Raw genomic sequence first — 14,041 nt, 5'->3', positions numbered from 1 at the left:
CCCCCATCAACCACTAATTAAGAAAATACCCTGCAGCTGTGATTCAGCCTATGCGTTACAACCTCCTTTCATGGAGTCTCATATCAGATGTTCTGCATATCAGATGTTTGCGTTATGCTTCATAACAGCAACATTAGATTTATAAAATAGCAATGAAAACAGTTTTTATGGTTTGGGGTCACTGCAATATGAGGATCTGTATTAAAGGGTCACAGCATTAGGAAGGTTGAGAGCCACTGGTCTACACTTTCTCGGTTGGAGGGTCCTCCTCTTTGATGACAAGTTGACATAAAACTAATTAGCACAACTCATACCTTTCTGTGGAATAAGTCAGAAGTATCTTGGCTCATACTTGTTAAAGAATTCTAAAAAAATGTCAATGTTTGTTTGTTTCTTTGTTCCGGATGGTGTACAGGCCATGGTGTGTACATGTCCTCTAACTGGAAGACAGCTTATTGGAGTTGGTCTTCTCCTACCATATAGGCCCTGGGGATCAAATTGGGGCCATCAGTTTTGGTAGCAAGTGCCCAGTCTTACTGAGTCATCATCTAGTGGCCCAGGACAGTTATTTTATATATGACTATGTCTGGTTTTATAACTTACAATGAACTGCTCAGAGCACAGATAGGTCTTTTTTTTTTTTGGTTTTTCAAGACAAGGTTTCTCTTGTGTAGCCTTGGCTGCACACAGAGTGGCTGGAACTCACTCTGTAGACCAGGCTAGCCTCGAACTCAGAAATCCACCTGCCTCTGCCTCCCAACTGCTGGGACTAAAGGGGTGTGCCACCACCGCCCGGCTAGATAGGTCCTTTAACTGTAGGAATGGTTGAAAGGAACAGCTTAAATTATCAAAGTGATCTGTGCTCTTCTAGTAGACGGTGCCAGCAGTGTCCATAACCTCTACTGAGATTCTTTAAAACTAGGAGCTAGACAGAGTGGATGAGTTAGGATCACTCTGAGAACTAGAGAAATGGTTCTGAAATCTTTTCTTGTCTTGCTTATGAATATGTGAAAACATTTGAGTTGATAAGGTTATTATGTGTGTATCTGCTGTTAGGAACCAAACCTAGGCAAGCACTCTACCACTCAGGTGACTCCTTGTCTCACGGGACTAAACACAGGGAGGATCCTGTATATACTAGATAGGTACTAGTAAGCTAGATCCCCAGCTAGCTTTTCTTCTTTTTTAAAGATTTATTTATTTTTATTTGTATGGGTACACTGTAACTGTCTTTAGACACATCAGAAGAGAGCATCGGATCCCATTACAGATGGTTGTGAGCCACCATGTGGTTGCTGGGAATTGAACTAACGATCACTGAAAGAGCAAGTTAGTGCTCTTAACCACTGAACCATCTCTCTAGCCCCTAGCTTTTCTTCTTACTGTGAGATAGTCTCTCAGTAAGTTGGCAGAGGTTGGTCTTGAACCTTTGATTTTTTTGTGTTAGCCTCTTAGGTAGCATTGATTATAAGTCTGCACCATTAGGCCTGGCCTAACATGACTATATAATTACCTATATAATTTACCTAATTTAATTACCTATTTTTATGCTTTGGTCTAGAGAACAACCTTTAAATCTTAAGGGTTTTTTGTTGTTGTTGTTGTTGTTTTGTTTTTAACTCATCTTTGTTTTTTTTTTTTCAGTCATCATTACCTTTTTGTATTTGAGGCCAAGCATGCTGTTCAGTATTGTTCAGTCAGTACAAGGTCTTTTGTTTATTATGTAATTTAACACTTTCATTTTATGGCTAATTAAAACTTTTCTGTCTTTCTGTGATACAGTTAGGCAGGAACAGGAATTAAGAAATGGAGGAGCAATAGATAAGAAACTAACCACCCTTGCAGATCTATTCCGGCCCCCAATCGACTTGATGCACAAGGGCAGCTTTGAAACAGTAAGTTGTTGGAGAGTCTGTGCTATAACTATGAATCGTTTCTACCATTTCATTGTCTTATTTGTTTATATGTTTTATTTCTTTGTTTTATTTTTGAGACAGTGTCTTATCATGGGGCCTGGACTTACTGTGTAGATGAGGATGGTCAAAAAATCAGAGATTGACCTGTCTCTGTGTCCTCTGTGTGCCATGTGCCTTTTATTTTCTAAGAGAAAAAAATCATTTATATAAAGAATTGGTATCTTAACTATTTCTGCATAATATACTTAAGGGTTACGCTGACTTCTGTTTCTACTGGCAATGAGTGTATATTTTTAACAATAGTATATGAGATTCGGTTTTTCGAGACAGGGTTTCTCTGTGTAGCCCTGGCTGTCCTGGAACTCACTCTGTAGACCAGGCTGGCCTCGAACTCAGAGATCCACCTGCCTCTGCCTCCCAAGTGCTAGGATTAAAGGCGTGCACCACCACTGCCCTGCAACATAAATCTTTAAAAAAAACCAAACTTGATAAAAATTAAAACTCCCATCTTCAAGATACTTGACATTTCTAGAGGTTTGTTGACGGCTAAGACTATTGTGGAATGTGGGCAGCACAATTTAATACATGGGGCACCAGCAGCTAGCTAGAAGCCATGATTCTCTTCTCTGCTTTATGTACTAATTGGAGTTTCTAAAGGGGCAGAATCGTTAAGACTATTGTGCATGTTATGGGGTGGGGTGGGCAATGACTTACTAGGTTAGCTTAATGGTAAAAGTTGGTAGTTCAACAATAACTATCTGTATACTTTAGAATACACAGCAGCAGCTCAATCCAAGAAACTATGTCTCAGTCATTCCAGTCTGGTGCTGAAGGCCTGGAAACTCCCTAGGGAGCTGGAGTCTAATGATCCAATGACCACATATGTACATGGAGAAAGAAGTGGGCTTACAGACATGTACACACTTCTTTCCTCTGATTCCCATCCATCTAGTGGCTGGTGCCAGCCAACTTCAGAGTGGGCCTTTTTTCCCAGTCACATGCCACAGGTCTGTGCTTTCTGAAGTACACCAGAGATATAGGAACCTTTCACCAGTCCTGTATTTCTCCTAATCCAGTCAAGTTGACAGCTATCACAAGAATTATATGCAAAATAATACTGTATAATACTAAAAATTCTAGATAACATTTTAAAATATTTATTATTATTATTTATGTGTGCATATACATGCTATGGAAATTACCCCTGGGGGCCAGTAGAGGGCATCAGATTCCCTGGAGCTGTGAGCCAGTGGACATAGGTGCTAGGAACCAAAGTACATTTCTCTACAAGAGCATCAACTACTTTTTAACTTCCAGACTACAGCCCAGCCTCTAAATATTTTTAAAACTATACTTACTAATCATTGATAATTTCTTTTGGAGGAGACAGCAGGATGTGAGACAGGGTCTCTCTATGTAGTACTGGCTATCCTGGAACTCAGTATATATTTCAGGCTGGCCTTGAACTCAAGAGTTCTGTCTCTGCATATCTAGTGCTGGGGTTTAAGATGTGCACCACCTACACCCTGTTACAATGTATTTTAATCATATTTATCCCCTATTTACCTAACTCCCAGATTCATACCCCCAACCTGGACACTCCTCTCAACTTTTGTAGCCCCTGTCTCTGCCTAGTCTAAAACCATCAAGTCCAATTTCTGTTCCTCTTACTTACCCCTATGGTCCAGGAGACATCCACTGGAGCATGGTCACTCTACCAGGGATGATACTCGTAAAGAAAATTGATTCTCCCTGCCCCAGGAGCCGTCATCTGTCAGTAGCTCCTCAGTTGGGGGTTCATGTCTTCTCCTTCATACCCCATGCTAGGATGTTGAGTCCTGTCATGTTCCAGAAGATGACTGTTGCAGTCTGGTCCTCTCCAATTTCTGGCTCTTAAAATTTTGACCCTCTCTTTCATGATGGTCCTTGAGCCTAGGGCTAGGAAGAATAGTAACATAGGTATCCCATTAGCACTCCACTGATACTTTTCTCTGCACTTGGATCAATTGTAAGTATATGTATTAGCCACTGTCCTCTGCACAAAGAAGTGATGAGTCCTCAATGTCATGTTTAAAAAGAATGCTGAGTGTCTATATGGAAATTTTACTCTTATAGGCCAAAGAGTGTGGCCAGATGCAGAATAAGTGGCTGATGATAAACATCCAGAATGTACAAGATTTTGCATGCCAGTGCCTCAACCGTGATGTGTGGAGTAATGAAGCTGTGAAAAATATTATCCGGGAACATTTCATTTTCTGGCAGGTGAGAATGACAGTTAATTAAAAATTTCTTAGAATTTGTTTTTATAGTATAGGATGTTGTGGAGGCAGAGTGGGACTATAAACTGGAGAAAGTGAGTTCAGTCATACTTCAGGAGCGTCTTGACCAGGCTATCCACAGCTCCACAGCTCAGTGGAAACATGGTATAAACTACATACTTCTCTAGAAGTACCATCTGAAAAAATCCAAGGGAAATGGGAAATTAACTTTAATCATGTTATAAGTCAATAGATGATGAAACATTAACATTTTAATGGCATTGTCTGTTTGTTTGAGTGTGTTAAATTCTCAAGATAAGGTATGTTTTTCATGCTTACAGCACGTCACCTTAAATTAGTCTATTTCGTCTATTTAATAACGATACAGGGCCAATGGCCGTGTGTAAAAGATCTTAGAGCATTCGAGAAGCATTAAGACATATGTTCTACCTTGTGTTTGTTACTCTTACTGTTTGTTCTTAGCTTAATATTCCTTAATATTCCAGATGTAATAGCTTTTTGTATAAATTATCTAGTTAAAACAGGTAGCCTACCTGTTTGGGTTTTATTGGCTGTGATGAGACACCATAACCAAGGCAACTCTTATAAAGGCAAACATCTAATTGGAGCTGGCTTACAGTTTGAGGATGAGTCCATTATCATCATGGTGGGAAGCATGGCAGTGTGCAGGCAGCCATGGTGCCAGAGAAGAGCTGAGAGCTCTACATCTTCATCCCCAGGCAGCCAGAAGGAAGCGTCCCCACCCGCTGCACTGGGTGGAGCTTGAGGACTAGGAGACCTCAAAACCTGCCTACACAGTGAACACCTCCTAACAATACCACTTCCCATGGGCCAAGCATATTCAAACCACCACACTGCCTCTAATTTCCCTTTTGTTTCATTATCTTCAGTTGGTTGGGTTTTGGAGAGGCTTGCTCCTTTGGATTCAGCCTGGGGCCACCAGCATCCTCCTCAGTTCATTTATTAATTTATTTTTTAGGTTTTTGAGACAGGGTTCCTCTGTATCCTTGGCTGTCCTGGAACTCACTATGTTGACCAGGCTGGCCTTGAACTCAGAAGGAAATCCGCCTGCCTCTGCCTCCCAAGTGCTGGGATTAAAGGCGTGCGCCACCACTGCCCGGCTCCAGGATTGTTTTTAATGGCAGAGTTCCTTTATTTTAGTCAAATATTGACTGAACATCTCTGCCTAATAAAATGTTGGATTTTCAAGCTTATAATCTTAATATATGTGACTTACTAGAATACAAATACAGTGAGAGGCATTGTGACACAGTTGGGAGGCAGAGGCAGGCAGATTTCTGTGAGTTCAAGGATAGCCTGGATACATAGTGAGCTCCAGGACAGCTATAGCTATATAGGGAGACCCTGTCTCAGACAAAAACAAAAAACAAAACAGAAAACCAAGAAAACAAAAAATTCACAGATGTACTAACACTTGAAAAAGAAGTTATTACTATTGCCTCTTCTGAACTGAAAAAGGAGCAGGAATGGGTTTGTGTTTTATAATGTTTTCAAAGGGGGCCAAGAGTAGGATGTTAAATCTGCACTTCATTACGTCTGCTTTGATATGAGGGTTAGAACGTAACGTGCTTGTCAAAGCTTATTTGGAGAATCTATTGCCCTAAATAGATAACAAGATTGTGATCAACCTTTTTTTTAAAGAGGTTTTTAAAATTTTTATTGGCTTAACAGGTTTATCACGACAGCGAGGAAGGTCAGAGATACATACAGTTTTATAAGTTAGGGGATTTCCCCTATGTTTCCATCTTAGATCCACGGACAGGTAAGCTATATTACATTACAGCCTTTATTTTTCACAGCTGATTAGTTTTTGACTGGGTGTGGTTTCAGCAATGCGGTAGTTAAGGGAACTTTTCTTGTTTGTGTAAACAAACAACTTTGGATGTGTTTATTTAGGGAATCTCTTTCTGGAAACTTGAGGGGTAACATTTTGTATTTGTACAGTTTGTTCTTTCAAGGAAAAACTGATACAATCAATCATCTTTATAGGGTCTCAGGTTTTCTATTATTAAATTGATGAGATTGTTTTAGGTACTTGTTGTATTCCTCTAGAGAACTAGAGGGTGAGCTGTTTTTATTATTAATTATATTTTATTAGATTTTGCTTTGTTTGAATTTCTTCTTCCTAAATGGCTATAATGCAAACAGATAGTTTTCCTTTCATGATGGGTGAGAATCTTATCTGACTTTTAATTGATGTTGTCAATAGGTTATGAAGATACTGTGTGACTTCAGTAAGTAAGAAATGAGGATATGAATTTGTAGCAATTTATGTATATATCAATTATTTAATGACTGTGGTTAGAAAAATTATTGTATGTTTATGTCTTGATTTTTTTTTTTTTTAATTTATTTTTTAATCTTTAGGTCAGAAGCTAGTAGAGTGGCACCAATTGGATGTATCTTCTTTCTTGGACCAAGTAACAGGGTTTCTGGGTGAACACGGGCAACTGGATGGACTTTCTAGCAGCCCCCCCAAAAAGTGTGCTCGATCAGTAAGTATAAGTGATAGACAACTAAGTATACCTGTATGTTGACATTTTTTGTAAAATGTTTGATGTTAAAATGGTATTTATGACAAGGAGCAGCCTGGCCTCTGGGAGCACACATCTTTAATCCCAGCACTCAGGAGGCAGAGGCAAGCACAGGTGGATCCCTGTGAGGCCAGCCTGGTCTAACAAAGCATGCTCCAGGACAGAGAAAGCCTATATTGAAAAAAAAATAATAATATAAGTAATGAACAGTTATGTTTTCTGGATATACTACATCTTAGCTATCTTATTTTTTGATAGTTTTCTAAAGAAGAATTTTATCTTCTTAGTGAAGACATATATGTATGTGTGTATACATGTGTATGTATACAGTTTTATGTTTTCGTTCATTTGTAACCTAAGCTTACTTACAGAAGCACAGGTGAAAAATTATTTATAGGGGCATTGGCACCTTTTCCAGTGGTTACACCGCTAAAGAAAATGTCTTTCCTGTTACTAGCAACCATTAATTGCTTATTTTCAGGGAGGGTTTGAGCCCTTGTGAGTCCCTTCTATGGCAGAAGGTTGATGGGTCCAGTCTTGTGTAGGACTTTTAGGCAGGTGAACGTAGCCACTGTATATCTAAGAACTCTCTATTTTGTCATGCCCAGGAGACACTGTTCCACATTCCTCCATCGCATCCCTCCATCGCATCCCTCACATCTTACATTCTTTCTGCCCTCTCTTTCATAATATTCCCTGAACCCTGGAAAGGATGCTATGGATGCTGTAGTTGCATTTATCACTGAATATTCAACATGTGTTTTCTGCATTTTAACACTTAATGAGTCTTTGCAGTTAACCATTGTCCACTGTAGAAGGAAGCTTCTGTAAGTAACTGCAGCTTACAGACAGCAGCACTAATCTGACTGCTGGAGGCTCTCAGTTTCCTACCCCAGCTCCTGGAGACTTGTCTCACTACTAGAAGTTTCTAGGTCTGGTTATATATTTACTTTTTTTTTTTTTTTTGGTTTTTTCGAGACAGGGTTTCCTCTGTGTAGCCCTGACTGTCCTAGAACTCACTCTGTAGACCAGGCTGGCCTCGAACTCAGAAATCCACCTGCCTCTGCCTCCCAAGTGCTGGGATTAAAGGCGTGTGCCACCACAGCCTGGCATATATTTACTTTTTTAAACTCATGTCTGTGCAGTGTGTTTGTATGTTTCTCGTGTGTCTGTGTGTGTGAGAGAGCTCAAGGTTGACATCAGAACATCATTTGCCTTCCTTGCCCTCCTTATTCATTGAGGCAGGGTCTCAGTTGAACCCAAGGCTCATCAATATGGCTAGTCTGGTTAGACATTGTGTTGTGGGGATCCCCTGTTTCTGCTTACCGAATGCTGGAATTAGAGGCTGCTACATCCACTGAGAATTTATAAGGGTTCTGGGAATCTGAACAGTGGTCCTCAAATTTTGGAAGGAAGTGTTTTAACTACTGATTATCTCTCTAGTCCATGTTTCTTTTAGATATACTTTATCAGGCTTTTTGAAGACAGGGAGCCAAGGTGGGCTCAGAGTCACTATGTAGCCAATGATACCCTTGAATTTCTGATACTGCTGCCCCTGTCTCCTACCACCATTCCTGTATTCCTTTTCTTCTTAGTTTGCAGGGTGTCACATGCCTGTGATCCCAGCACTCAAGTGACTGAGTCAGGAGAATTACTGCAAGTTTGAAGACAAAGCTATATAATGAATTCTGTGCTTGTTCAGGCTATGGAGTGAAACCTGTCTCAAAACAAGTTATAAACAAAATAAGTAAATAAAAACTATAGGACAAGTAGTACATGGACTTTTTAAATTAGACACTTTTATTTAAATAATTTTTTTAGTTTTATTTTATGTGTGTGTTTTGCCTGTATGTGTACTACACGTGTGCACTACCCTCAGCTACCACAAGTGTTGGATCCTCTGCAACTGGAGTTGTGGATGGTCATGAGCCACTGTATGAATTCTTAGGATCTCCCTCTTTTGCCCGGGGATCCTAAAGTCCTGCCTCCGTCTCCTTTCCCATCCATTGTTGGCCACTGACAACTTTATTTACCAGTCAAAACCAACTGGGGAAAGAGTCCCTCAGCATCTTATGGCAAGACATTCAGATTCCTGTGTAATTTGGGGGAACCAAATTAACATAAGTAACATTAGACCAAATCCACAACATTAACCTGGTGCTGTCTGCTGTATAATGTTACTGCAAATCTACTCATGCAAGCCATTGCATATCCCATAAATAAATCTACCTGCTTTATGTGTGTGGTAAACTAGACATGTTTATTTATTTATTTCTGTTTGTTTGTTTGAAGGCAGGTCTCTGTTACATAGCCTTGGCTGTCCTGTAACTCACATTGTAGACTAGGCTGGGCTTAAACTCACAGATATCCACCTACCTCTACCTCTTAAGTGCTGGAATTAAAAGTGTGTTCCACCACACCCAGATACTTTTTTGAAAAATTATTATGGGGCAATAGGAAGCAGATTGACCTTTCTCCCCCCAGAATAAGTGTAGCCAATTTGTTTCATGTCTGCCAGCTCTTTTATATTGTAGCTGTAACATGCCTGCCAGTCATTGACACAGAGACATGACTTGACTCAAGGGCATGCTGACCACATATCCTGTTTTGTTCTGTATGTTCTGATTGTTCTGTATGAGGTTTGCTAATCTTAAGAAATTCCACAGAGCTTTACATATTGTCCATCAAATCAAAGGTCAATATGAACTGTTAGTCAGAGCTGACCATATTTTGAGTCAGAGCTGACCACCAGGCAGCCCTTCCTGTACCTACAGATGAGCTTACTATGTTTTTTGTGGCTGACTCTGAAGAATGTTACTAATAAGCCAAAAGTTATGATTATAACACTCATTCTCTGTTGTCTCACCATTCTGAGATTCCCCTGTTCACCATGCTCCTCACCTTCCTCAGGACCAATCAGCTTAGAGGTTAGCTGGTAGTACTGTGCCTAATAAGCCAATTCCTCCCTCCTTGCCCTTGAAACTTTTGAACCTGGTTTTCCCTACAAAAAGCCTACCCTTAGAGCAGACTAGTGCCACAATTAGGTTTTTCTTCTTGTTGAACTAGATGTCCAGTATGATGATGTACGTTCAATAGACTGTTCTTGCTTAGCTGAGAATGATACATGTTAGGACTATGTGGCAATTTCCTGAATACCAACATTAAGTTCAATTAATGAAGTAAGTTCAGTTCACATGGTCCATATTTTGTGATTTTAAAAAATGAAATTTTTTTCAAAAATTTAACAAGAAAATACTAGAAATTTGCAATTCTCTGCCTGTTAAGATGGCCCAGTGGTTAAAGGAACTTCCTACCAAGCCTGATGACCTGAGTCTAATCTCTACAACTCATATGGTAAGGAGAGAATGGACTCCTATAATTATTAAGCTTTTGAGAATTTAGTTTGTCTACCCTCAAACATCCAAATATATTTCCTTTGGGGTTTGTTTGTTTGTTTGTTTTTTCCCTTGAGACAAGTGCATGCTAGGAGTCAAACTTACAAGCTTCCTCCCTCAGCCTCAGTGTTAAATCCTGGGATATAGCATGCACCATCATGTCATATTTTGGAAATGTTACTTTCTTGTTTTGAATGCTAAGAATCATTGCATTTAATGAAAAGCAAGGGAGACATTTTTCTGGTATTTAATAATTTTAAACAGTTGTAGTTTGGACAAGGCAGTGGTGGCACATGCCTTTAATCCCAGCACTTGGGAGGCAGAGGCAGGCGGATTTCTGAGTTCAAGGCCAGCCTGGTCTACAGAGTGAGTTCCAGGACAGCCAGGGCTACACAGAGAAACCCTGTCTCGAAAAACCAAAAAAATAAAAAAAGAATTGTAGTTTGGCTTTAACCTTTTTTTAAGCAAAAAATTATAAGTTATTTTCCTGGCTTTGTTCATTTTGATGCCAAAAATTGCCTGAACTTAAAATACCAGTGTACTACATTCTGTGAGAGCTTTGTGTTGTTTGTTTGTGTTTTAGACAGGGTCTCACTGTGTAATACAGGCTAGCCTAGGACTTCAAGCAGTCCTGTATCCTTCTGCTTTATTAATGCTGGCGTTATGTGCCACCATATCCAGCTGAATGATAATCTTTCAGTTTTTATTTACTTTTTTTTTTAACTTTTTTTTTTTTTAAAGATTTATTTATTTATTATATATGAGTACACTGTAGCTGTTTTCAGACACACCAGAAGAGGGCATCAGATCCCATTACAGATGGTTGTGAGCCACCATGTGGTTGCTGGGATTTGAACTCAGGACCTCTGGAAGAGCAGTCAGTGCTCTTAACTGCTGAGCCATCTCTCCAGCCCCTTTTATTTACTTTTTAAATTTTTATTTTTTTAAAAATTTTTTATTTATTTCTTTTTTTATTATTTATTCTTTTATTTTTGCTTTTAAAATATTCATTCCAATTTGTCTTTCTGACAAATTGGAATTATACCTCACACGGTATAAGAGACAGATTCTACTTTGGCAGAAAATCATAATGGCAAGTTGACTAGTTTGCTTTTTATACCCCAGTTGAGTGTTTTTTTCGTTTAACTATTCTTTCAACTTTTGTTTTGGCTGCACCTTACAGGAGAGCCTCATAGACGCCAGTGAAGACAGCCAACTGGAAGCTGCCATCAGAGCCTCCTTGCAGGAGACACATTTCGACTCAGCACAGCCCAAACAGGATAGCCGCTCAGATGAAGAATCTGAATCGGAACTTTTTTCTGGCAGTGAGGAATTCATATCGGTTTGTGGCTCTGATGAAGAAGAGGAGGTAGAGAATCTTGCTAAGTCCAGAAAGTCTCCTCATAAAGATTTGGGGCATAGAAAAGAGGAGAACAGAAGGCCACTGACAGAGCCCCCAGCCAGAACTGAGCCTGGCACAGCCACAAACCATCAAGGATTGCCAGCCATGGATTCTGAGGTCTTGGAGATGTCACCTGAAAAGTCAGATGGAATAGTGGAGGGGATAGATGTAAATGGTGGGTTATGGTATAGACCTGCTTTACCTACTAAACTTGAATGTACTGAATGACTGGCTTTAGTTAATCTCCCATATTAAACACCTATGTATGTATATAACTCTTCCTTAGGACCAAAAGCACAGCTGATGCTGCGGTACCCAGATGGAAAAAGGGAGCAGATCACTCTTCCAGAGCAAGCCAAATTACTGGTGAGTTTATCCCACTGAAACATTTGTTTAAAGCAAAGAAACTGATTTTTTTGTGCTGCTATTGATCAAACCCATAAACTATGCATGCTAGGCAGACCCCTACTATACCTTATCCTTACCCCAGAGAAAGGAGGAACCTGAAGTAAGTCAGATCCTTGATTCCTGACATAGAGAGGATTTTATCTAATACCTAACTGGAAACTTATCTGCCAAGAGTCTTAGTTTTTTTGAGTTTTATTGTTCTGGTTTGTTACTTGTCTTTTGTTTTGGTTTTGAAGCAGGGTCTTACTGGGTAGCCCTGGCTAGCCTATAATTCACAGTGATTTGCCTGCCTCAGCTTGCTGAATTCTGTGATCAAGGGTGTGGAGGTTTTGAGGTGAGGTCTAACTTCATAGCCTGGATAGCCTGACACTAAAGCAATCTTTCTGCTTAGCCTCCCAAGTGCTGCAAGTATAATCATGAGCTACCATGCCTGTCTCATTTTTAATTATTTACTTCTCATTATTTTAGCCAAGCCACAAGCCAGCCAAGGCTTTTCAGTTTTGTGTTTGTGTAGGGGTCCAGGGTTGTTTTTCAAACTTTTTTTTTCCGTGTGTGTGTGTGTGTGTGTGTGTGTGTGTGTGTGTGTGTGTGTGTGTTGTTTTTGAGACAGGGTTTCTTTGTGTAGCCTTGGCTGCCCTGGAGTTTCTTTGTGTAGCCTTGGCTGCCCTGGAACTCAGTTTGTAGAACAGGCTGTCCCCGAACTCAAGAGATTGCCTGCCTCTGTCTCCTGTGTGCCGGAACTAAAGCCATGCACCACCCAGTGATCTAGGATTTCTTAGTTGCCAAAACTAAATTTAAGAGCCAAGGTTGTTGTTTTATGTCTCTTTTGTAGTCTGTTAGGATTTTTTCTTTTGACTTTATATACATTTCCCTCTTTGTTTGCCTGTGAGTTTTATTTATTCCTTGATTTGTAAATGACATCACCTATCATGGTGGTTCTAAGGGCCTATTTATTTAAAACTTCCTGAGCAGTGATTCTTTTTGATTGCTAGAAAAGAGAATTGGTCTGACTAGCATAGCTTAATTTATGGATGATACTCACTCCTAGCCTCACTTTGGTTAGTACCTATATCTGGTCTGTTACTATACCTGGGATTAATCACTCTCCTTGTTTCTATAACAAAATACCTGATAGAAACAACTTAAGGGAAGAAAGGTTTCTTTTGGTTTCAAAGAGATTGCAGCCCTCCAGAGCAAGATAGAAATGGCAGTGTGAGAGTGTGACAGAAGCTCTCTGTCTTGTCATGGGAACTAAAACTTTGTGTGGCTGTGAGCCAGGAACAGAGAACTAGAGCAGAGCTAGGTGGGTGGATAAGACCTTCAGAGACCTGCCTGTGGTGACCTACTTCTGCCAGCTGGCCCCTACCCCCTAAAAGCTCAGAACATGAGCCTTAGCGGGAGAGGCCATTTAAATGGAAACCATACAGTTGAAGATACTTAGGCTGATTGTTGAAGGCTGACAAGTAGTAGTTTCTGGCTAGTGACAGACATCAAACTACCACTGTTTGAAACGGGACAAAGGCAAGAGAAAGAACACATATGATAGGTGCCTGTCTTAGAGTTTTACTGCTGTGATCAGACACCATGACCAAGACAACTCTAATAAGGACAACATTTAATTGGGGCTGGCTTACAAGTTCAGAGATTGAGTCCATTATCAAGGCAGCACCCAGGTAGGCATGGTGCAGGAGGAGCTGAAAGTTCTACATTGTCATCTGTAGGCCACTAGGAAAGACTGGCTTCCAAGCAGCTAGGACAAGGGGCTTAAAGCCCACAACCACAGTAATATACTTCTCCAACAAGGACACACCCTCCAAATTTTGCTGCTCCCTGGGCCAAGCATATTCAAACCACCACAGTGCCTTTCTCCACCTTCTAGTTCTGCTAGCAAACTTTGGTATAGAAATGTTACATGGAATATTCCAGAGTCAGTTCATAAGATCTGTCTTCCTTCCTTCCTTCCTTCCTTCCTTCCTTCCTTCCTTCCTTCCTTCCTTCCTTCCTTCCTCCCTCCCTCCCTCCCTCCCTCCCTCCCTCCCTCCCTCCCTCCCTTCCTTCCTTCCTTCCTTCCTTCCTTCCTTCCTTT

At 40.3% G+C, this 14,041-nt stretch overlaps 1 protein-coding gene across 1 annotated transcript in view; it reads left to right on the top strand.

Annotated features, from left to right (window-relative positions):
- Ubxn7 (UBX domain protein 7) overlaps positions 1–14,041 on the top strand; it is a 53,959-nt gene that overhangs the window by 37,350 nt on the left and 2,568 nt on the right. The window contains exons 5-10 of the mRNA XM_028753782.1: positions 1,783–1,895; positions 4,032–4,178; positions 5,888–5,978; positions 6,584–6,711; positions 11,329–11,722; positions 11,834–11,913. Of these exons, the coding sequence (XP_028609615.1) occupies positions 1,783–1,895; positions 4,032–4,178; positions 5,888–5,978; positions 6,584–6,711; positions 11,329–11,722; positions 11,834–11,913 (953 nt within the window). The remainder of the gene's footprint in view (positions 1–1,782; positions 1,896–4,031; positions 4,179–5,887; positions 5,979–6,583; positions 6,712–11,328; positions 11,723–11,833; positions 11,914–14,041) is intronic.

The sequence above is a fragment of the Grammomys surdaster genome, unplaced genomic scaffold (assembly GCF_004785775.1).
Source record: "Grammomys surdaster isolate TR1022 unplaced genomic scaffold, NIH_TR_1.0 125956, whole genome shotgun sequence".
NCBI lineage: Eukaryota > Metazoa > Chordata > Mammalia > Rodentia > Muridae > Grammomys > Grammomys surdaster.
Note: the sequence above shows the minus strand (reverse complement) of the source record. Positions and strands in the feature narration are given on the sequence as shown.